The sequence below is a fragment of the Oncorhynchus tshawytscha genome, linkage group LG11 (genome assembly GCF_018296145.1).
Source record: "Oncorhynchus tshawytscha isolate Ot180627B linkage group LG11, Otsh_v2.0, whole genome shotgun sequence".
NCBI lineage: Eukaryota > Metazoa > Chordata > Actinopteri > Salmoniformes > Salmonidae > Oncorhynchus > Oncorhynchus tshawytscha.
The window spans coordinates 18,018,964-18,044,206 of NC_056439.1; the positions used below are offsets into that span (position 1 = coordinate 18,018,964).

Below are 25,243 nucleotides of genomic sequence, written 5' to 3' on the forward strand. Positions count from 1 at the left end.
AAGAGCACTTTTTGCCAGTCCTGTCTGGTCCAGAAATGGTGGGTTTGTGCCCATAGGCGACGTTGTTGCCAGTGATGTCTGGTGAGGACCTGCTACAACAGGCCTACAAACCCTCAGTCCAGCCTCTCTCAGCCTATTGAGGATAGCCTGAGCACTGATGGAGGGATTGTGCATTCCTGGTGTAACTCGGACAGTTGTTGTTGCCATCCTGTAGCTGTCTCGTAGGTGTGATGTTCGGATGTACCGATCTTGTGCAGGTGTTGTTACACGTGGTCTGTCACTGCGAGGACGATCAGCTGTCCGTCCTGTCTCCCTGTAGCGCTGTCTTAGGTGTCTCACAGTACAGACATTGCGATTTATTGCCCTGGCCACATCTGCAGTCCTCATGCATCCTTGCAGCATGCCTAAGGAATGTTCACGCAGATGAGCAGGGACCCTGGGCACCTTTCTTTTGGTGTTTTTCAGAGTCAGTAGAAAGGCCTCTTTAGTGTCCTAAGTTTTCATAACTGTGACCTTAATTGCCTACCGTCTGTAATCTGTTAGTGTCTTAACGACCGTTCCACAGGTGCATGTTCATGAATTGTTTATGGTTCATTGAACAAGCATGGGAAACAGTGTTTAAACCCTTTATAATGAAGATCTGTGAAGTTTTGGGGATTTTTATCTTTGAAAGACAGGGTCCTGAAAAAGGGATGTTTCTTTTCTGCTGAGTTTATGTGTTGAGAAACAATATAATCAATGTATTTAAGGTTTTAAGCAAGGGGTAGAATCGGTAGTCTTGAGCACATAATGAGTAGTTACTTTGTAAGAAGGTTTGTAGATCAGTGGCTCTGTGCAGTCAGACCGCGAAGTCAATCTAAAACACCTGCAATGATATGTCAGCGTAATACCACCTTCCTACCAGCAGGTGGAGGCAAATACATACAGTTGTGAGACTACCTAACTCAGGTAGAAAAATTGTAATGAAACATGCAGCAACATGATGGTGTTTCCTACTTGGAGACTGATTACTATTCTAATGAAACCAAGTCAGGATGCAGCCGTCAAACAAGCCTGTCATGTCATGGCTGGAGGGCAACAAGAGAATGTTCACCATCAGGATCAAGGCACTGTATAAATGAATATTGTGAAAATGAAAGGGCCTTTCACTAACCCAGTCATGTCGGATCAGGGACTATACTTCAAAGATGGGGAGGACAGAAGAGAAGGGTGCATGTTCAAAGTATTTGAACAGGAACAGAGACTTTAAAGGGTTGCGAGTGAGCTCAATTAATCCATTCCTCTATATATGGAACACCAAATCAGACAAAGCCACCCGAAATGTGGGGCAGAGGGAAAGCTCAGTAAAGCATAGAGAGAAGGGGAGGGGGGAGGCGGACTGGGCGGCCAGGTTGAAAAGAGAGGAACAGGATACATCAAGATCAAGGTCCATCCTCCTCCAGATCCACTTTATTACCCCCGTCCCTGTCCCACTCCCTTCTCCCAACTACTTCTCACATTCACCGTGCTGTCTGTCTGTCACACTCCCTCCTCATTCGATTACATCCATCTTACCGTCCAACAAGGACAAGTACAAGAAGAAAGGTTCCATTCAATCAGATGAGATGATCACCCCCATTACCGCTCTAATGAGCTCGAGACCCCTACTGTGAGGCTTTGATCTCTGAGCGACGGTAGGGTAGAGGGCCATGGAGTAGGGGGCCAAGAGAAGAAAAGGAGGGATGCCTCAAACAGACAGACAGACAGAAGGGCTGGGAGCCTCAGTCAGAGCAGTAGACATGAATGCAGCCAGGAGAGGAGAAAGAGAGGAGGGACGTGAGGAAATACAAAGGAAGAGAAAGCAAAGGGACTGAAAGAAAGGAAGTGAAGGAAGTTGGAAGCAAAGGAGGAGGAGAGAGAGATGAAGGGACCAACCTTGAAGAGTTTGAGGGCTTCAGTCTGCAGAGCTTCAGAGGGTAGAGTGGTGAGAGGGGAGCGCAGGCCGTCTTTACAGAAACATAGAGACTCACTCCTCCACAACGCAGAGTCTGAGAACACAATCACAAACACACACACACACACACACACACACACACACACACAGATTGGGTTACAAACTCAAGTGGTGCAACAGCTGACCAGGAACAGCCCTACTAGAGCCCAGTCATAAACACTGTCTGCAGATTGACGACTGGATAAAGACGTTTCAATAGTCAGTCCTCCTGGTTGAAAATAACATTAAAGAGCCCCTGACTAAATCCTTGGATCCTTGGCATCTCATACAGATCTTTTAAGGTATTCCTAGTCAACTGCTGTTAGTCAGTAGCCCTCTCATGTGTCATATTTTGTGATGTCAGACATACAGACTGATCGATTGGATGGCTGGCTGACTGACCGACTGGCTGATTTGGTGACTGTAGATGTCTTACCTGGGTCACCCTCTACGTCCAGCAGGTTCCCGACTAACTGCTCGTACTCTGTGCCCACCTTGAAGCTGGCACTGCTGCCCGCTGCCACCGCCAAATGATACAGCCAGGTGTCCTGGACAGGAACGAATGGGAAAGAATGGGGACAGGTAAGTGCCAAAGTGCGACCGTGTATTATATTTAAACAATAAGGCCGGGGGGGTGTGGTATATATTGCCAATATACCATGGCTAAGGGCTGTTCTGGATACAGCCCTTAGTCGTGGTATTTGGCTATATACCACAAACCCCCAAGGTGACTTATTGCTATTATAAACTGGTTACCAATGTAATTAGAGCAGTAAAAATAAACGTTTTGTCATCCCCATGGTATACGGTCGGATGTACCACGGTTGTCAGCCATTCAGGGCTCGAAACCACCCAGTTTATAATATGGAGGTTGCTAACTGCCAAAATGAACTGCCTGAATGACTACCGGCCCGTAGCACTCCCATCTGTAGCCATGAAGTTCTTCGGAAGGCTGGTCATGGCTCACATCAACACCATCCTCCCAGAAACCCTAGACCCACTACAATTCGCCTACCGCCCCAACAGATCCACAAATGACGCAATCTCTATTGTACTCCAAACTGCCCTTTCCCACCTGGACAAAAGGAACACTTTCCGTGAGAACGCTATTTGTTGACTACAGCTCAGCATTCAACACCATAGTGCCCTCAAAGCTCAGTCATAGACTGTTCTCTCTACTACTGCACGCAGTACCGGAAGCCCGCGTCTTGGTCCAAAAGGCTCCTTTAACAGCTTCCACCCCCAAGCCATAAGACCGCTAAACAGCTAATCAAATCGCTACCCGGACTATTTGCATTGACCCCCTTTTCTACTCTGCTGCTACTTGCTGTTTATTATCTATGCATAGTAACTTTAACCTTGCCTACATGTACATATTAACTCAATTACCCTGCACACTGACTCGGTACCGGTACCCCCTGTATATAGCCCCGTTATTGTTATTTTATTGTGTTACTTTTTTAAACTTTAGTTTATTTTATTTTTTATAAATGTTTTGAGCAAATATTTTCTTACTTTTCAAACTATGCTGCATTGTTGGTTAAGGGCGTGTAAGTACACTTGTCACGGTAAGGTCTACACTGTTGTATTCGGCTTTGATTTGTCTGTGAATTGCGATTTACATTTGAGTATTGTGTTTCCTGTTTACAAATATTGTGAGTTGCACTGTACTTATTTACATAATACTGGCACTTATCTACCTCCATAGGAAGAGGTCATAGGTTAGGGTTAGTGTGGAGTTTTACTTGGCGCCTATTAGCATGTAGGTGAGGGGGTGTGTGGGTAATGTAGTTTTAGAGTGCGCACATTCTGTTGCTTGGTGCCTATGAGCAGGTAGGTGAGGGGGTGTATGGGTTGTGTAGTTTTAGAGTGCGCACATTCTGTTGCTTGGTGCCTATGAGCAGGTAGGTAAGGGGGTGTATGGGTTGTGTAGTTTTAGAGTGCTGTACCTTCTCTTGCTTGGTGCCTATGAGCAGGTAGGTGGGGCTCTGCTCTCTGGGGTGCACCACTAGGGTACAGTGGGATGACAAGAAGCCACGCCCACTGGCCTCGTAGTCCTCGTCCGAGTCACATGACCTGTCCACCTCCTCCACCGCCGCCTCGCGCATCCGCAGCTGGCCTAGGGGGAGCTGACACGCACACACACATTTAGGGAATATATTCACATATGATATAGAGCAGAACCAACCAAACTAGGGTGATGTCTGATTTGGCCCTCCAGGACCACTATGGGGCCCCCGACCAAAAAACAAATACATGTGCTAGTGCGTCAGCAGTGTTCCTCATGTTATGTCAGTCACTGACAGTCAATCAATTAGCCCATGTCAGCTAACATTTTCTAGATAAGTTAGTCTAGCCAGCTATCTAAGCCTTGTAGTAATAATTTCTGAATTACTGACCGGGCACCCAAAGCAAGTGCCCAGGGGTCCTGACCTGCAGGGGGCCCCCATTGATTTACTTTCTTAGTCACTCTCACTCAGATATCATTTGAACATGGCATAAGTCATGGCAAAATATGTAGAAATGCAGGGAATTAGCATCAAAACTGCAAAAACAAAACTCCATCCCATGGCAAAATATGTGGAATTGCAGGACATTAAAGGTGCTACACATAGGATTGTTTAGAATTTTTGCATTTCAGAACATATCCATAATATATCTGCAGTAATAGTGGAATGATAGTGTTTCACAGTATAACTTAGCCTCCATTGTTGTGATTGGCTGGGATATTCAGCTATTGATTTCTCCCGCCGGAGTGGCGTCTGTTGTCGAAATGGGAAAGCTGTGGCTGTGTTATCTAGTGGAAATAACTCATTTCCTGGTTGCTAGAATTCTAAGCCTTTCACACAATTTCAGTTTATGTGAAAAAAACAAGCACTAAATAGTGTAGGGAAAGGAAAGGGGGATACCTAGTCAGTCAACTGAATGCATTTTCCACATTTAACCTCTGAATCAGAGAGGTGCAGGGGCTGCCTTAATCAACATCCACATCATCAGCGCCCAGGGAACAGTGGGTTAACTGCTTTGCTCAGGGGCAGAACAACAGATTTTTATCTTGTCAGCTCGGGGATTTGATCCAGCAACCATTTGGTTTCTGGCCCAGAGCTACTACCCGCCAGGCTACCTGCCATATTATCTAAACCGCTATGAAATATATTTTCAACAACTGAAAATATTGTTTTTAAAGCTGTTTGAAGCTGGTGGACCAAAAGTGCTTCAAACAGCCGTAGTAACACATTTGTTTTGTTATTGGAAAGATATTTTACAGCGATTTAAACAGCACAATGATTCCTTACACTATTCAGTGCTCCTTTTCTCACAAACTGAAATTGAGCGAACAGTGTAGAATTTTACCAACCAGGAAATGACAGAGACTTTCACTAGATAATCCATCCACAAAGTCGGAACGGATGCTGCTCCCGCGAGAGAAATCAACAAGCGAATCACAACAATGGCGGTTAAGTGATACTGTGAAACACTATCATTCCACTATTAGCGCCTGATACATTATGGACATTTTCTGAAATTACAATTGCAAACATTATACAAAATCCTATGTGTAGCACCTTTAACTTGAACGCTACAGTTGTTTTTAGTTTTATGAAGATAGAAACTTGGTTGCAGTTTCTATACTATAATTGTAAAAATGTGAATAAATCTTTAATACTGGTAATCAGAGTGTCAAAATATATGGCTACAATTTGATTCATGTTTGAAGTGTAATTTTATCATTACATGTTTAATAAAGCTATTGATTCAAGCCCCTAAAAAGCTATTGATTCAAGCCCCTAAAAAGCTATTGATTCAAGCCCCTAAAAAGCTATTGATTCAAGCCCCTAAAAAGCTATTGATTCAAGCCCCTGATTCAAAAAGCTATTGATTCAAGCCCCTAAAAAGCTATTGATTCAAGCCCCTAAAAAGCTATTGATTCAAGCCCCTAAAAAGCTATTGATTCAAGCCCCTAAAAAGCTATTGATTCAAGCCCCTAAAAAGCTATTGATTCAAGCCCCTAAAAAGCTATTGATTCAAGCCCCTAAAAAGCTATTGATTCAAGCCCCTAAAAAGCTATTGATTCAAGCCCCTAAAAAGCTATTGATTCAAGCCCCTAAAAAGCTATTGCTTACCCTTTATTGTTCGGCCTGCATCCCACTAAGCCCAAAAATGTGAGCACCCCTGATATAGAGACAGGCAACAATTGAGGACACTTGAGGGTAAGTTTATGAGGAGAAAAGGAAGGGAGTACCTTGTCATCCTGGTTCCTGTAGTAATAAAACACCTTGCTGACCAGAGAACACCACATCAGCTTAGAGTGACCATGCTTCACCTAGAGGACAGAGAGTGAGAGAGAGAAAGAGAGTGAGAGAAAGAAAGAGAAAAAGAGAGCGAGGAGAAAGTATTGAGGGTCATACACTCATTAACCACTGACTGTATCGCATATTTCTCCTTTGAACACCAGGTGGCACTAGAGAGTGGGTGTGTATGTGTGTCTGTGGATTCCTGGCCACATGTCATCATGACTCATAATCCCAGCTGTACATCTCTTCATCGGGGTCAAAGGTCAAATATGCAGCGAGAGAGGTAGTGAACCAACAGTACATAACTATAGAGCTCTGAGGTGTATAACGTCATAGTGTCGAGATCAAAGCCTCTTTAAAGGAAGAGCAGAGGGAGGTTTCACCTGTCAGTCAGCCGTAACAGACACCCCTCTGATGTTAGAAGGTTGCCAAGCCCCCTGTATTAACCATACTGGCAGATACACCTCAGTGGAGAGAGACAAGAAAGAGCCAGAGGGGGATGGAGTGAAAGGGAGGATATCACTCAAACATTCCATCATACCCTGACCAGTAAGGGGTGCTAACCATAGCCGTGTCCCAACGCAAATGAGCTTTCCAGGAATCTTGCCGAAAGTGAAAGCCTTCTGTCAAACTGTGACTTGCAGTCGAAAGAATGGTTCGTTTAAACTTTCCTGTGTCCTAGTATGAAACATATGGTTGATATAACAGGTCTCCCTCTATGTTGGGCGAGAATAGCTGTGTTGTTCTGTATTGTCTCCCGTTAAAAAGACAAGTTAAAAGCTTCCATGACAACTGTGTGTTTGAAAGGATCGCCTGAGCAAGGCTGTGTCCAGAATCTGTGATCTACAAACCATCCTGCTTACATCCCAATGAACCACCAATCATGTGATCAAGATAGGTCATTCTGTACCTCACCTTGCTCAAGCCAATCCCCTTAAACATGCTGTCTGTTTCTCATCTCCATAACCCTCATATCTTAGGCCCCACCTCCAGCCTAGTGATGCATTGACCCCTGACCTTAGTGAGCCAGCCCCTCACGGTAGGTTTGGCTGCAGTGGTCTCCATTGGGACGGGGCTGCTGGCCTGGACCTTGAGAATGTTCTGTAGAACTCTGATCCACTCCTCTAAGATGTTGGGAGAGTCAGCCGTCAGGTAGAACGTCTTCTTCTCCGTTATCAACTGATTAGAACAGGAGATGGAGAAAATATGAGAGAAATGCATTATTGAGTGTGAAAGCATGCCGGTGAAAGTGTGCCTGTGCAAGCAGGTAGGCACAGACACGTACATGTAAGCAAGCACACACACACACACAGGTGCACAAATCAAATCAAATACAATTGATTTTTTACAATTGAATTCCAGAATTGGTGCATCGCTACTGCTTTCCAAGAAAACAGTATATGACTAGGGTGTCTGGGGTCTTTGACAATTTGTAAGGGCCTTCCTCTGACACCACCTGTTATAGAGGTCCTGGATGACAGAGAGCTTGGCCCCAGTGATGTACTACCCTCTGTGATGCACTACTCTCTGTGCGGTTGGATGCCGAGCAGTTGCCATACCAAGCGGTGATGAAGCCAGTCAAGATGCTCTCAATGGTGCAGCTGTAGAACGTTTTGATGCCAAATCTTTTCAGCCACCTGAGGGATAAGAGGCCCTCATGCCCTCTTCACAACTGTGTTGGTATGTTTGGATCATGTTGGTATGTTTGGATCAGCTCTTTTGTCTTGCTGACATTGAGGCAGAGGTTGTTGTCCTGGCACCACACTGCCAGGGGTCTGTGACCTCCTCCCTATAGACGGTCTCATTGTTGTCGGTGATCAGGCCTACCGCCGGTCTGCCATTGACAAACTTAATGATGGTGTTGGAGTCGTGCACGGCCATGCAGTCGTGGGTGAACAGGGAGTACAGGAGGGGAATAAGCATGGCGTGTCAGGAATAAGCGTCGCCTCAGGAAATCCACGATCCAGTTGCAGAGGGAGATGTTCAGTCTCAGGGTCTTTAGCTTAGTGATGAGCTTGGAGGGCACTATGGAGTTGAACGCTGAGCTGTCGTCAATGAATAGCATTTTCCCATAGGTGTTCCTTTTGTCCAAGTTGGAAAGTGCAATGTGGAGTGCAATAGAGATTGCATCATCTGTGGATCTGTTGGGCCAGTATGTGAATTGGAGTGGGATGGGTGTCTGGGATGATGATATTGATGTGATCCATGACCAGCCTTTCAAAGCACTTCATGGCTACAGATGTGAGTGCTACGTGGCGATAGTCATTTAGACAACTTGGCGTTTTTGGGCACAGGGACTATGATGATCTGCTTCAAAAATGTTGGTATTACAGAGGTTGAATATGTCAGTGAAGATGCTTGCCAGCTGGTCAGTGCATGCTCTGAGTATGCACCCTGATCCAGCCTTGTGAATGTTGACCTGTTTAAAGGTCTTACTCACATTGGCTGCGGAAAGCGTGATGACAAAATCATCCAGATCAGCTGGTGCTGTCATGCATGGTTCAGTGTTGCTTGCTTCGAAGCAAACATAGAATGCATTGAGCTTGTCTGGTGGGCTCAGGTCACTGGGCAGCTCGCGGCCGGGTTTTCCTTTGTAATCAGTGATGGTTTGCAAGCCCAGCCATATTTGTCGATTGCCAGTGTAGTAGGATTTTGATCATAGTCCTTTATTGAGCTGGTACTTCCTGTTTGAGATTTCCTTTTAAGCAGGAATCAGGAGGATAAAGTAATGGTCAGAGAGAGCTTTGTATGCATCACTGTATGTGGCGTAAAGGTGATCTAGAGTATTTTTCGCCTCTAGTTGCACAGATGACATGCTGGTAGAAATGAGGTCAAACGGATTTAAGTTTTCCTGCATTAAAATCACCGGCCTCTAGGAGCATCGCCTCTGGATGAGCATTTTGTTGTTCGTTTTTGGCCCTATACAGCTTGTTGAGTGCGGTCTCAGTGCCAGCATCGGTTTGTGGTGGTAAAAAGACAGCTATGAAAAATATAGATGAAAACTCTCTTGGTAAATAGTATGGTCTACAATTTATCATGAGGTATTCTAACTCAGGTGAGCAGAACCTCGAGACTTCCTTAATATCAGAGATTACGCACAAACTGTTGTTAACAAAGAGACACACACCACCCACCTTGAGCTTACCTGACGCTGCCGTTCTGTCCTGCCGATGCATAGAAAAACCAGCTAGAACATGATCCATTTCCTTGTTCAGCTAAGTTTCAGAGAAGCATAGGATATTACAGTTCTTCAGGTCCCGTTGATAGGATAGAGCTTGTCCAGCTTGTCCCGTGTGAATGTACATTCGGCAACACAACAGAGGGTAGAGGTGCTTCACTTACTCGCCGCCGTTCATCAGGGTGCCCACACGTTCATCACGGTACCCACATGTTCATCAGGGTACCCACACGTTCATCAGGGTACCCACACGTTCATCAGGGTACCCACACGTTCATCAGGGTACCCACACGTTCATCAGGGTACCCACACGTTCATCAGGGTACCCACACGTTCATCAGGGTACCCACACGTTCATCAGGGTACCCATACGTTCATCAGGGTACCCACACGTTCATCACGGTACCCATACACTGATCAGGGTACCTACACGTTCATCAAGGTACCCACACATTCATCAGGGTACCCACGCACTGATCAGGGTACCTACTCGTTCATCAGAGTACCCACACACTGATCAGGGTACCTACACCGTTCATCAGGGTACCCACACATTCATCAGGGTATCCACACGTTCATCAGGGTACCCACACATTCATCAGGGTACCCACACGTTCATCAGGGTACCCACACGTTCATCAGGGTACCCACACGTTCATCAGGGTACCCACACATTCATAAGGGTACCCACACGTTTATCAAGGTACCCACACGTTCATCAGGGTACCCACAAGTTCATCAGCGCACCCACACATTCACCAGGGTACCCACACATTCAGCAGGGTACCTACACGTTGCCCCTATATCTCTGTCTCTTTCCCTTCCGAGTGTCAGGGACTAGGAATTGATCCGGGGTGAGCAGTATGTCCTGTGCCACGACTCATTGAAGTAGAAATTGCCATCCGAATCTAGGTTAGTGATTACTGTTCTGATGTCCAGAAGCTCTTCTTGGTCATAGGAAATGATGGCGGAAACATTATGTAAAAAACTAATTAATTTCAGCGCAAAAAAACACACACAACATAGCAGAACTGGTCAGGAGCCCGAAAAAACAGCCGCTATACATTCCAGCAGCTTTCTTCACACGGATGCACGCCACGCATACAAGCATACACACACGCACGCGCAGCAGACACACAAACAAACACACCAGATCACCAGATGAGTACAGATGAGAATCAGCTTTAGAACACAACATTCCATTCCCTGCAAGGCTATCCCTTATGATGTTAAGCCCCTCTAGCGGAATGCTGCCCTTTCTCTTTGACCCAGTTTGGTAATGGTGGTAGGTTAGTGTGTGTGCATGTGTACGTGTGTAGAGGTGCTCTCGGAACCAGAACCAAAATCTTGGTTTTCAGTCCCTCTTCAATATCACTCACCTGGAATGTCTGTGCTCCTTCTCCACGGACGATCCTGCAGGAAGAGTTCAGCTCCATCTGACCCTGAGGCTTCCGTATAACGTCGCTCTGAAAGACCACGAGGAAGACCATATAGCAGTTGGCAATACAGCTCAAACAGATCTGGGACCAGGCTATTGTTGAACTAATTCTGTCAGAAAAGCACATAGTGGTGACGTGTGGCGACTCACAGGAGACTTGTAGTAGAGTATCTCTCCGTTCCTCAGGATGAACCAGCGTCTTTTCCAAGCCTTCACCTGACTGCCCATCTTCAGCAGGTACCCTGACTTCTCCAGCATCTCCTGTATGGTAACTTCCAGCATTGTTATATTGTATGGTATGGTATGATTTTGTTTAATTTTTGCATTGTATTGTACGGTAAATGGACACTCACGGGCTCTCGCAGGCTCTCACAGGAGTATGAGGATGTTCTCTGGACTTTGTGCTCCGGCTCAGAGTAGTCAGAGTCCAGGGAGTAGGCATCAGGTGGGATGGCGTAGTCACTCTCAGAGCTGATGGACGACATGGACACACCTGGAGAAATCAAAGGTCAGAGGTCAACAAATTGACAGACAGGTGACTCAGATGACCGACAGCTGATGGACTTATTGTCATACACTAGACCAGTGTCTCTCAACTGGTCCTCAGGATGTTGCTGTATGGTCCCTTAGATGCTTAGCTAGCCAGGCACTCATTTAGTACTAGTTTACATGTAAGTACTAGTTTAGTATTAGTTTACATGTAAGCAGGCCTCCATGTGTAACTCTGTGTTGCTGTCTGTTCACACTGCTATGCTTTATCTTGGCCAGGCCGCAGTTGTAAATGAGAACTTGTTCTCAACTAGCCTACCTGGTTAAATAAAGGTGAAATAAAAAATAAATAAAAATAGAGAAGAACCATAGCTTGTTGGTCCCTGGTACAGTACAAAAAAGTTGAGAAAACCTGTAACTACACTATATATAAAAAAGTATGTGGACACCCCTTCAGATTAGTGGATTTGACTATTTCAGCCACACCTGTTGCTATCAGGTGTATATAATCGAGCACACCGCCATGCTATCTCCATAGACAAACATTGGCAGTAGAAGGGCCTTACTGAAGAGCTCAGTGACTTTTAACGTGGCACCGTCATATGATGCCACCTTTCCAACAAATCAGTTCGTCAAATTTCTGCCCTGCTGGTGCTGCCCCTGTCAACTGTAAGTGCTGTTATTGTGAAGTGGAAACATCTAGCACACAGAACAGGACCACCGAGTGCTGACGCGCATAGCGTGTCCTCGGTTGCAACACTCACTACCGAGTTCCAAACTGCCTCTGGAAGCAACTTCAGCACAATAACTGTTTGTCGGGAGCTTCATGAAATGGGTTTCCATGGTCGAGCAGCCACACACAAGCCTAAGATCACCATCCACAATGCCAAGCATCAGCTGGAGTGGTGTAAAGGTCGCCGCCATTGGACTCTGGAGCAGTGGAAACGTGTTCTTTGGAGTGATGAATCACGCTTCACCATCAGGAAGTCCGACTGACGAATCTGGGTTTGGCGGATGCCAGGCGAACGCTACCTGCCCCAATACATAGTGCCAACTGTAAAGTTTGGTGGATGAGGAATAATGGTCTGGGACAGTTTTTCATGGTTCGGGCTAGGCCCCTTAGTTCCAGTGAAGGAAAATCTTAACGCTACAGCATACAACAATATTCTAGACCATTCTGTGCTTCCAACTTTGTGGCAACAGTTTGGGGAAGGCCCTTTCCTGTTTCAGCAAGTCCCCGCAGCAATGTTCCAACATCTAGTGGAATGCCTTCCAAGAGGAGTAGAGGCTGTTATAGCAGCAAAGGGGAGACCAACATCCATATTAATGCCCATGATCATGGAATGAGATGTTTGACGAGCAGGTTTCAACATACTTTTGGTCATGTAGTGTGTGTTTCTTCTTGTGTCTGGGACCAACAACCGATAGTTATTCCTAGTTGGAAGACCATTTACATTAAAATAAGCACCGGAGAACAGACTAAATCAGTGTCAGCAAACTATGAAGGATAACAACGCTGATGTAGCAATGCTCACCCCTCTTGACGGCGCGGGGGCTCCCAGGGGTGCTTCCCTTCCTGTCTGGGCCAAGGGTGGAGGTCCTGAGGCTGGCCAGAGAGCCACTGTCGTCCTCCGAACCGGAGTCATCATCATGCAGGGGCACACTGCTGATCTGAGTGGCTTTCTGCAGACACACACACAGGAGAGACTTTTAGATATTCCTCAGCACATACCACAGTCCATAGGAAGTCGATATGTCCTTGTCAATCGGTCACAATTCGAGCTACTGTAGAGTATGGTACTTACCCCTTTGAGTGTGGTATACACGGGCACACTGATATTCTTGTAAATCAGGTGAGTGAACGGTCCTGTGGAGGGGTACTGCGGTAAGCTGGATCCTGCAGAAAGCACGAGATGTATGTGATCCAGAGAGAACGCAAGGTGATAATTATAGCTGTGTGTCTTACTGCGTGTAAGTTCTATTGTTTCATCACAGCCGATGGGAAAAAAAACAAGGTTTCTGTCCTTACACATCTCTTTGGAGAGCTCATAAAATCTTCCCGGATCGCACCTGCACAGGTGTTACTTAGCCCGGTCTGCTGAGAGGATGTTACCATCAAAAGGAGCACTGACAGATCCCATACTGTAACCCCCCACAGACACAGAGAGTCTTTTCCAACATAAGCAGGGTAACTCACCTCGTCCAGGACCTCTGGCTCCTGCAGTCGCCTCTGATACTCTCATCCCCGACTTGGCCACAGCATAGATACGACTCTCCTGTAGAGCACATAAATCAATGTGCAAGCATGAGTGTGTGTTTGTGTTCCACAGATGTGGTCAAATATATTGGCAATAGAGCTCTCGCTCTCTCTCTCTCTCTTCTTACCCTGAAACTTACCACAGGTGAGATAGATTTGCAGTTGACAAGAATCACTTGCCTCCAACCAAATTCATTTGAATGATAAATTATTAAGTCATTTATTTTGAACTTTGAAGTGAAAAATCTCAACTTCAGTTTGCAATAATTCTTTTTTGGGGGGGGGTCCTGTGCACGTATAAATCAAACAAATACACATATGAACAATGAAAGTTTTTTCAATTCCAACTTATTTTAGAAGACATGGTGGCAGGGTGTCAATATATTTGACCTCATTTGTATAAAAATACTTTGGCTGCTCTCAGCCACTCTACAGGAACACACACATACACAGATATGAGACAACTGCAAAAAACACTTAGAAATACAGTATATATTACTCGTTACATTTAACAAAAGTAACGCATTACTTTACAATATTACTTGGTGTGGAAAGTAACATGGCATATTAGTTTGCGTTACTTTCATGAAAAAAGATTACTTACTAACTCAGGTTTGATCACTAGCTTCTTTTATCTGTGGCGCTGCTTTCCTGTGCTAGTCTACAAGTACTGCGCTATATATAGATATATATCTATATCTATATAGGGGCTGTTTAATTAGCCATAATATACTGTAAGCCAAACATCTGGACAGATTTCCTATCTTTTCATTCAAAATGTTTCTCTCGAGCCACTAGTTCTGGTTAGAGACCACACACTTGACACTAGACGGGAAAGCCCTGCTATCACAGAAGTGATCCATGGCAATGATCAGCGGTGCGTCCTCTATACATTTATATGGACAGCACCTGTTACGACATTTCTCTCCAAACAGCCTTTCTCCGGCTCGCTCGGGAACTAAATGAGGAAACAAGTCGAGATCGGATCATGGAAACACAAAGCGACTGTAATAATATTACCCAACTTGAAAAAGTAACACGTTACTTTACTCCGTTGCTCATGAATGTAATCTGATTACGTAACGCGTTCCTTTTGTAACGCGTTACCCTCAACACTGATCTTACCCAGGAAGGGAACCGGTGGAGAGGAGGGGTGGGGGGTTTCAGGACATCTGGATCCAGCAGTTCCAGATCCTCAGCCAACCTAACAAACACTTGTTCCTTGGGAGGACCTTTGTCCCCGGCCCCCTCCACCACCCCCTCCATACCGTCAGGCAGCCCGTCATCTATGTCTGTCTCTTCCAGGACATGATTGCAGTTGGAAGGGGACACAGGGCTCTACAGGGTGCAGAAGATGCAAATACAACAAACAAATGCTACAATTGAAACTACATCAAGTGAGTGAGGTCAGGTCCTCTTTCTTTTCCCGTTGTTACGTGACAGACGGTTGACTTCAGGCACCCTCTCACTGTTTTTGTACAACAGGATAGAGTTGAGCAGGCTCCCTCTCTTTACCTGGGTGCTGGAGGCCATCATGTTTATGGGGACATTGATGTGGTGCAGCCGGTCCAGACCTCCAGGCTGGGGCTGGCTGTAGTGTTTCTTCACCAGCTGGACGCTATCGCGGGGGGTCAGGGGCGTCCGCAACTGTTAGTTCACAAATAAAGATGACATGACTGATTGAAATTTGATTGATAGATTGATGTGGTTCAAGTTCAACTAAGTTTATTAATGGGTTACATCCCAGAGCGGCCATCACACATAGGTACTGTCAAACAGTGCAGGAATTCTTGAAAGTTGGGACAATCCTTGTCTGATTTTGTTACATTATTTGAGCTTAAAAATTACATTTAGGGCAATTCTATAAGGGGAAAGATTTGTTTTTAGAATGTTCAAAATATTTTCGATAGTATTCATTTCCATGTCGGTTCTATGCCTGGAAATGCCCTTGTCCGAAGCAAAGGATCCCAATTCTCCCCCCAAAAAGTGTTTAGAATTCTAGAAACTGCCATTAATGAATATGAACTGAAAAAGGTCTTATGTAGTTTCTTGTAATAGCTCTCTCTAACTTTAAGGAATATTTTTCTCTTCAGATGTGTCTAAAATCCTAAATGAAATCAGGAATGAGCAGGGTTCGCTTCCCCATAAGTACCCCATGTTCATGTCCTCATTACATGTCGTGCAACAAGATCACTCAAGGTCTGTAAAGTTCTCTTCATACCATTTTTTTTAATCACCATGGTTACAAGCATAAACTGTCAACTCCAGCTCCCTGATAGATTAAGATCAAACAGAATTTTGGTTCAAATATGTTGATTTTAATGAGGTTTTAGTCATAACGCCACTCTACATTGACACGTTTTTATGCAACTTTAAATGAAGAAGAAAAATGACATTTTTGTCAACTCTGTAAAACACAAACCCTGTCAGGTTTTTGGCTTAACGTCAATCCTGTCAGATTGCTGAAAGATCTGATAGAATGGTTCAGTTTCACTGGGGATTTGAACAAATGCTTATTTTCATCTTTTATATTTAGAAGCGAAAATGTGTCTGTTTTGAGTATTTGTTGTCAACTCCGTCACTGATGGCTAACCCCCCTAAGATCGTTTTTACCACTGTTCTGCAACATATGCTTAAACTATTGAAGTATTTGCTGTGCTTGATCTGAGGCAGAATGTTTGAAGCTAGTTCTGAAGCTAGAAAAACATGCCTAAATACTAATGAAATTAGCCCTGGAGCATTATATACTGAGTGCACAAAACATTAGGAACACCTTCTTAATATTGAGTTGCACCCCCTTTCGCCTCCAGAACAGCCTCAATTTGTCGGGGCGTGGACTTTACAAGATGTCGAAAGCTTTCCACAGGGATGCTGTTCCATTTTTACTCCAATGTTTCCCACAGTTGTGTCAAGTTGGCTGGATGTCCTTTGGGTGGAGGACCATTCTTGATACACACAGGAAACTGTAGAGCGTGAAAAACCCCAGCAGCGTTGCAGTTCTTGACACACTCGTGCGCCTGGTACCTACTACCATACCCCGTTCAAAGGCACTTGAGTCTTTTCTCTTGCCCATTCACCCTCTCAATGGCACACACACACAACCCATGCCTCAATTGTCTCAAGGCTTAAGCATCCTTCTTCAATAACCGTCTCCTCCCCTTCATCTACACCGATTGAAGTGGATTTAACAAGTGACATCAATAAGGGATCGTAGCTTTCACCTGGATTCACTTGGTCAGTCTGTGTCAAGGAAAGAGCAGGTGTTCCTAATGATTTGGACACTCAGTGTATAGCGCTCTAAAACAATACAAAAATACGTTCAGAGATTTGTATTACATATTAAGTTAGACTTATTTGTATTACATATAATGTTAGAATTAAACAATCAAGGCCTATGTAAATGTAAAATGAAATGCCTTTTATGGTGTCTGACGGAGAATTAGGAGGTTGTTCCTTTACATTGTGTGATAGCCGATACTTCGGTCTATCAAAATATATACAGTATTTCAAAGTTGTTAATATTAAGAAACAATGTGGGGGAAAAAGTACAGATCGTTCCGTTTTCCAAGAATCCCTGAGTCACAAGGAATGTACGACACAGGTGCACAGATACAAGCAAGGGAAAGAGCACTGTAATGACAGGTGATTAGGGCCACTAGTTAGGAATGTAGAACGTATCACACCTTGGGTAAGGTCATGCTGGTCCCAGTATGGGAGGGTAGAGCCAGGGTCTGGGCGGTGGTCTGGAAGGGGTGGGAGTTAGACGGAGAACGGCAGAGGAGAGGGCTTTTAGGGGTGGAGGTGGGGGTAGGGGTGTCAGGGATACTGGGACCCCCGTGGGTTGTTTCATAGGTGGAGGAAGAGGAAGAGGAGGAAGAGGAGGAGGAGCGGAGACTTTGGGAGCGGAACTTGCTGCTGAGCTCGTCCGAGGAGTGGTCTCTGGGAGTAGCACCACCTAGTGGTTGGTCTTGACCTCGAGTGGTTGGAACAGGACTACCAGGTCCAGCCCTAGTCTCCCTGCCCCTGCTGCCCAGACAGGGAGTGTTTGACAGGGTTACTGTCACTGTGCAGTGGCCTGTTGTGTCTCTGTCCCCTCGGTCACCGCTCCGTTTACAGGGCTGCTCTGACCTGTCCCCTATGCCTGTCTGTCTTCCCCAGCTTGTCTCCTCCTGGACAGGCGGGGTCCCTGGACATCTTGGGGGATATAAGGGGCTGCAGGGTACCTGGTGGGTGTCTGTGGAAGGAGAGGTGGGTGGTCCAGGAGATGAAGGGTTCTCCAAGATAGCTATTGAACGAGAGGGGAAAATATAGTCAATCTACCGACACAACTGCAGCTTTTGGCAATATCACAACATGCTCTGTAGAACATAGGCCAACAGCAGTCTTCCACTAAGGTGACTAGGCCCTGATACTATCAAAGTAACATAGGGTGTGCTCCATGGCTCTGTGCTGGGCCCCCTTCTCTTCATAATCTACATACTCCCACTCGGACAGATCCTTGTAGTTGTTATTGCGGGGAAAACAGTTGACTAGCAGCTGGCAAGCATCCAAGACCTCTGGGCGAGGGTGTCTGTCTATTAAAACAGAGTGTGGCACTCTCAGAGAGTATTCTGGGTAGATTAACTAAAGTTCCCATGAGTTTTGTACAGCTGTGGTGGAAGGAGGATCACCTTGGAGTTTGTCCTGCAGCATCATGATCTGTTCTGCCTGCTTCAGGTTGGACACCTTCAGTTGCTGGTTCTCAATCTCCATCTGAAGAACCGTACAGAAAGAAGATAACAAAGAGTAGGCGTTTTGAGTGAATTGTTCTCATTGTCTTTATCAACTGATCATGACCCTATGTTTGTGTTCCAGTTGAAATAATGGCAAAGAAATCTTTGACTTGGCTGGTCCATATAGGATTTACATGTACTGTACACGATGCCAGTATTGTGATACTAAAATGTTCCTTGCCAAAAAGAGAACATACAAAGCAGGCTAAACTCCGATGGTCCTTCAAAAACAAAAATGTATCTGCATTATAATCCACATAATCCTGTTGCTGGAGGATCATTTTCCTCCAAACTGTCTCGAAAAGACGTCCTACATCTGTACCGTGCAAAGTAAACAAATGTGACACTGGGTAACAACACAAGGCTGTTTTTTCCCTACATTAGGACTATTTTCCTCAGGAAATTAAGTCCAATTCACGTTTTGTGTCCTTTTCTTCCTTACTTCATAGTATTGTGATACACACTGGTATCGTGACAACAATACTGCCTACTGTATTTGAGCTTACCTCTCGTAGCTTGAATGTAACCCAGTCTTTGATTTTAGCAGCCTTCTCCTCAATGATCTTAGCCTCCTGGGCTCTGACTAAGATCTATAGGCCAAGAAAACAGGGCTTTAGGGTTAGTCAGGGGTTTATCAAAACCCACATCATTATGAACATACAGTAAATGGACATGTATGTTCCTTATCTATGGTTGCTTCTCAAATGGCACCATATTCTCTATGTAGTGCACTGCTTTGGACCAGGGGCCATAGAGCTCTGCTCAAAAGTAGTGCACTATATAAGGGATAGGAAACCATTTGTGACTCACCCTTTAAACCCTATAACTTCCATACCTGTTTTTCCAGCTGCACCTCTAATCTCTTTATCACGGCATCTTTCTCCTGCACCTGATTGGTCAGCTCCTGGTACCTTCTGTACAACGAGTTCTCTGATTCGCTGGGTTGTAGCATGTTTGCAGATTTCAGCTTCTCTTCCATGACATGGACCTGTAATAGATCATTAACTACAGTAGGATTACATGCTCACAGACTCGCAAGGTAGACAGGAATAAGCGGGCTCTTTCTCTGACTCTCGGTAGAGGAGACAAAAAAAGTAGAGCCTCAATGTTTATACGGAGCATAGTGCTGAACTTAGAGGAACGAGAGCGAGACAAAGACAGAGGAAGAAGGTGAAGGAGAGAGAAAGTTCTGAACATCTCTTTTGACTTGTATGCAGTGGAGAAGAGCCTGACTCTGGGCAGACTGTGCTGCAGCGACTTGAGGCGACTGAAGCTTCTCCAGTAACTGAAGCCGTGGTTTTAAAACTCTGCCGTACCCGTTTCTCAGCGCTCTCAGCCCGTTGGTCAGACTCTGTAACCCTCTGCTCCAGCTCTTGCATCTAGGGGACAAAAAGGTTGCCATGGTTACTCCTTCTTACGGGTCAGCTGTGTCAGTATGGGGTCCAAGAGGGTCACTGGAAAATCCTGTGTGTGCGTGTGGTTGTGTAAGAGAGAGTTTGCACTGCCCTCCTTTTGAGGGGTAACTATTGAGCCTCCACAATCACAATTGTTAGCTCTAGTGCTTACACAAACTCAACAACTCAACTCAGAGACGCTGCCATGCACAGGTTCAGACAAGACACATCTTGCAATGTAGGCTAGCACACACACACACACACACACACTCTCTGTTAGCTCTATAGACCACGAACAGACACACACTCTGTTAGCTCTATAGACCACAAACAAAACACACACACACACACGCACACACACAGACACACACACACAGGCTGTTAGCTCTATAGACTACAAACACACACACACACAGCTGTGGGGGGGTCTGGGAGAGAGGGGAGAGGGGGTAGAGGAGGGAGGACCCTTGGTTTGTCAACCTTTATGAGAGTCATTGCACGATACCAATTCAACTCAGACATTTCTCTTCACAGCATGCAATTCTACTGAACAATAAAACCTTGAACATTATCAGGCAAGGTCATCAGAGGGTTTTCAGGAAACACTGAACCTAACTTCATCCTATAGTGGACGGTGGTCCCGAAATGGCCATATACTGAGCTCATCAGAAGGGGCTATGGTCTGTGTGTGTCTGTGTATATTTTGGTTTTACTATCCTTGATGGGACCTCACAAGGATCGTAAAACAAGGTAACGGTGGGGACATTTTGACAGTCCCCACAAGGAAAAAGGCTAGTTTAGGCTTAGGAGTTAGGTTTAGGGTTACAATTAGGGTTAAGGGTTAGGGGTTAGGTTTAGGAGTTAGGGTTAGGTTTATGATTTGGAGTTAGGTTAAGGGTTAGGTTTAAGGACAGGGGTTAGGGAAAATAGGATTTTGAATGGGAATCAATTGCTTCGTCCCCACAAGGATAGTGTGTGTGCGTGTGTGTGTGTGTGTGTGTGTGTGTGTGTGTGTGCGTGCGTGTGGGTGGGTGTGCGCGTGTGTGTGACGGGAGTCTCGGAGGAATTATCTGTGGTGAGATCAGATGTTTTTACATTTCTAGAGGACTGGTACTTCAACACTGGAGCATGATAAGCTAAACATAGAGCACAACGATTGAGATACATGTCAGTTAAAGCTTAGCTGTGGAAACCTCGCAAAGACTGCCTCGACCTCTGACATTAATACTAGAATAAGGATACGTTTAGCCCATATACAGTTGAAGTCGGAAGTTTACATACACTTAGGTTGGAGTCATTAAACCTCGCTTTTCAACCACTCCACAAATTTCTTGTTAACAAACAAAAGTTTTGGCAAGTCGGTTAGGACATCTACTTTGTGCATGAGTGATTTTTCCAACAATAGTTTACAGACAGATTATTTCACTTGTAATTCACTGTATCACAATTCCAGTGGGTCAGAAGTTTACATACACTAAGTTGACTGTGCCTTTAAACAGCTTGGAAAATTCCAGAAAAGGATGTCATGGCTTTAGAAGCTTCTGATAGGCTAACTGACATCATTTGAGTCAATTGGAGGTGCACCTGTGGATGTATTTCAAGGCCTACCTTCAAACTCAGTGCCTCTTTGCTTGACATCATGGGGAAAATCAAAAGAAATCAGCCAAGACCTCAGAAAAAAATTGTAGACCTCTTCAAGTCTGGTTCATCCCTGGAAGAAATGTCCAAATGCCTGAAGGTACCACGTTCATCTGTACAAACAATAGTACGCAAGTATAAACACCATGGGACCACGCAGCCATCATACCGCTCAGGAAGGAGACGCATTCTGTCTCCTAGAGATGAACGTACTTTGGTGCGAAAAGTGCAAATCAATCCCAGAACAACAGCAAAGGACCTTGTGAAGATGCTGGAGGAAACAGGTACAGACGTATCTATCTCCACAGTAAAACAAATCCTATATCAACATAACCTGAAAGACCGCTCAGCAAGGAAGAAGCTACTGCTCCAAAACCACCATAAAAAAAGTCAGACTACGGTTTGCAACTGCACATGGGGACAAAGGTCGTACTTTTTGGAGAAATGTCTGATGAAACAAAAATAGAACTGTTTGGCCATAATGACCATTGTTGTGTTTGGAGGATAAAGGGGGAAGCTTGCAAGCCAAAGAACACCATCCCAACCATGAAGCAGCCTCATGTTGTGGGGGTGCTTTGCTGCAGGAAGGACTGGTGAACTTCACAAAATAGATGGTGTCATGCGGTAGGAAAATGATGTGGATATATTGAAGCAACATCTCAAGACATCAGTCAGGAAGTTAAAGCTTGGTCGCAAATGGGTCTTCCAAATGGACAATGACCACAAACATACTTCCAAAGTTGTGGCAAAATGGCTGAAGGACAACAAAGTCAAGGTATTGGAGTGGCCATCACAAATCCATGACCTCAATCCTATAGGAAATTTGTGGGCAGAACTGAAAAAGTGTGTGCGAGCAAGGAGGCCTTACAAACCTGACTCAGTTACACCAGCTCTGCGAGGAGGAATGGGCCAAAATTCACCCAACTTATTGTGGGAAGCTTGTGGAAGGCTACCCGAAACATTTTACCCAAGTTAAACAATTTAAACGCAATTGCTCCCAAATACTAATTGAGTGCATGTAAACTTCTGACCCACTCGGAATGTGATGAAAGAAATTAAAGCTGAAATAAATCATTCTCTCTACTATTAATCTGACATTTCACCTTCTTAAAATAAAGTGGTGATCCTAACTGACCTAAGACAGGGAATTTTTACTAGGATTAAATGTCAGGAATTGTGAAAAACTGAGTTTAAATGTATTTGGCTAAGGTGTGTGTAAACTTCAGACTTCAACTGTATGTATGTGCACTGTTTTTGACCAGGGCTTACAGGGCTCTGTTCAAAACTAGTGCACTATATAGGGAATATGATGCCATTTAGGAAACAGATTTAGTCACTCACGGCTGGATTAACACTGACTAAATCTAGGGGAGAAGGGGGGGAACAGAGGGAAGGAGTGGGCGTAGGGTGTTAGTGGTTAGTGGTGAAGTGACTCTTCACCTCAAGGTCAAAAACCTTGAGAATGAGTCCAAAGAAAGGCATTACTGGCCGAGTGAGAAAGGAGTCAGAAAAGTAAACAAAGTCTTCACCACACATTAACCAGTAGTAAAAAGCATATGGTTAGCTTATAGTCACAAGTCTCTCAGGAAGATTTCAAGCAGGCAAAGATGACAACGAGGGGACATAGGAGGTACTTATAAAATGGAATGAACATTAAAGTATCTGACACATCCAAGTAAAGCTTACTACAAGCTCTATGGAGACGCAAGATTCAGAGAATAGTCCTGTCTGGTCCAGCGATGGTGGGTTTGTGCCTATAGGTGACGTTGTTGCCGATGGTGTCTGGTGAGGACCTGCCTTGCAACAGGCCTACAAGCCCTCAGTCCAGCCTCTCTCAGCCTATTGAGGACAGCCTGATCACTGATGGAGGGATTGTGCATTCCTGGTGTAACTCGGGCAGTTGTTGTTGCCATGCTGTACCTGTCTCGTAGGTGTGATGTTCGGATGTACCGATCCTGTGCAAGTGTTGTTATACGTGGTCTGCCACTGCGAGGACGATCAGCTGTCCGTCCTGTCTCTCTGTAGCGCTGTCTTAGGCATCTCACAGTACGGACATGGCAATTTATTGCCCTGGCCACATCTGCAGTTCTCATGCCTCCTTGCAGCATGCCTAAGGCACATTCACGCAGATGAGCAGGGACCCTGTGCATCTTTCATTTGGTGTTTTTCAGAGTCAGTAGAAAGGCCTCTTTAGTGTCCTAAGTTTTCATAACTGTGACCTTAATTGCCTACCGTCTGTAAGCTGTTAGTGTCTTAACGACCGTTCCACAGGTGCATGTTCATTAATTGTTTATGGTTCATTGAACAAGCATGGGAAACAGTGTTTAAACCCTTTACAATGAAAATCTGTGAAGTTATTTGGATTTTTACAAATTAACTTTGAAAGACAGGGTCCTGAAAAATGGACATTTCTTTTTTTGCCGAGTTTATATACGCTCCGGCATTCAACATACTTTTGTACTCGCTGAAAATTGAGACGTGCCGTATCATCTCTGGGGGCAGTGTTGTCGTTTGGTTCCTTGATCTGATCTCCAGTATATCTGATCATCAGAATAGCCAAATATAATCCCAGCGACAGTTCACACAGTAAACCAACCAAAAATAATCCAAGTATTAACTAAGAAGAAGCTACTGGAGCCAACTAGCTAGCCATGTGCTTTTTTTCTCCATGACCAAAACATGATGATGTTGTATTTTTAGCTGATATGGGAATAAATAAATAAGCAGCATGGGATAATGTTTTAGGTTACACCGGCAAGGATACAAATATTTGCCAAGGCATATTGTTTTAATTATAAATCGTATTATTTCACATGGAGATGTGGGGAGCTAAAAAGGCTAGTCTTTTTAGCCAGTCTAAAGCCAGCTAGCCAGGCTGCCAGCTAGCTACTACTAGCTAGTGAAGTGACTCTTTCACAAAATAATATGACAAGAAGAAAAACCTTTGCTGTCGCCCCCTTGTGAATGTGTATGGTGCTCACGAAATCCCACTTTACCCACGCGAACGCACGTGGATCAACGGAGTGGAGCTTGTAGTAACCTTTAGAAAACAAAGGAGGTCAGAGCAAGTTAGAAGTTGAAGGAGCTGGGAAAGGGAATCAACTTGAGTCATGGGATTGAAGGCTGACAGCACTGTGTTTGGTATGTGTGTGTGCTTGTGTGTGTGCTTGTGTGTGTGTGTGGGGGGGGTCAACTGACCAGGCATGAGACAACTACAGTACAGTATCTCAAGTATCCAGCAGCTGTTGTTCACTCTGACTTACTTCAGAATCATCTTTCTGCTACATTTAATACACATTTCACCAAGTACCTCAACCAAGTTACTTGTAAGAGCATAGAATCTAAGATTAATATATGTATTACATGTTTATTTAATTGCTTAGTATTTCTTTCTGTGGATTTTCTTTTCAAAATGGAGTCTTGTGTTTCGAAAGTTGAGCTGAGAGGAGTTGTAAATGCTGTAAGGTTGGAAGGTGGGTCGGGTGATGGTATGGTACTCCTCTCCTCTCTTAACACTGAGGAATCCAGAGGGGCTGATAGTATCCAGGGAGGGAGGTGGACAGAGAGAGTGACAGACAGGATAACAGACTGGACGAGACACAGCGGGTCATCTCATCCACTAACAGCTGATAGCTTCGTCATAGACAACAGCGTAGTTAACATACTCCTGCTGCAACTATCTTAAGAATCTGGACATGAGTAAACAAATGGAGAAACTAGGTCACTTTTGTAACCTCGGTTCTCTGAGAAGATGAGTGAGATGGCCCACTATGGGATTTGCTGATAGGAGGATCACTACAAGAAGAACCA

At 44.8% G+C, this 25,243-nt stretch overlaps 1 protein-coding gene across 3 annotated transcripts in view; it reads right to left on the reverse strand.

Annotated features, from left to right (window-relative positions):
* plekhh1 (pleckstrin homology domain containing, family H (with MyTH4 domain) member 1) overlaps positions 1 to 25,243 on the reverse strand; it is a 64,149-nt gene that overhangs the window by 14,383 nt on the left and 24,523 nt on the right. For all 3 annotated transcript variants that reach the window (XM_024436969.2, XM_024436971.2, XM_024436972.2), the window contains 18 exons: positions 19,718 to 19,780; positions 19,237 to 19,389; positions 18,908 to 18,991; positions 18,300 to 18,381; positions 17,313 to 17,914; positions 15,145 to 15,276; positions 14,755 to 14,967; positions 13,570 to 13,648; positions 13,178 to 13,269; positions 12,908 to 13,055; positions 11,237 to 11,376; positions 11,034 to 11,144; positions 10,825 to 10,911; positions 7,285 to 7,446; positions 6,216 to 6,296; positions 3,922 to 4,101; positions 2,409 to 2,520; positions 1,915 to 2,027 (listed from right to left, as the gene is read on the reverse strand). In XM_024436969.2, the coding sequence (XP_024292737.1) occupies positions 1,915 to 2,027; positions 2,409 to 2,520; positions 3,922 to 4,101; positions 6,216 to 6,296; positions 7,285 to 7,446; positions 10,825 to 10,911; positions 11,034 to 11,144; positions 11,237 to 11,376; positions 12,908 to 13,055; positions 13,178 to 13,269; positions 13,570 to 13,648; positions 14,755 to 14,967; positions 15,145 to 15,276; positions 17,313 to 17,914; positions 18,300 to 18,381; positions 18,908 to 18,991; positions 19,237 to 19,389; positions 19,718 to 19,780 (2,634 nt within the window). The remainder of the gene's footprint in view (positions 1 to 1,914; positions 2,028 to 2,408; positions 2,521 to 3,921; positions 4,102 to 6,215; positions 6,297 to 7,284; positions 7,447 to 10,824; positions 10,912 to 11,033; positions 11,145 to 11,236; positions 11,377 to 12,907; positions 13,056 to 13,177; positions 13,270 to 13,569; positions 13,649 to 14,754; positions 14,968 to 15,144; positions 15,277 to 17,312; positions 17,915 to 18,299; positions 18,382 to 18,907; positions 18,992 to 19,236; positions 19,390 to 19,717; positions 19,781 to 25,243) is intronic.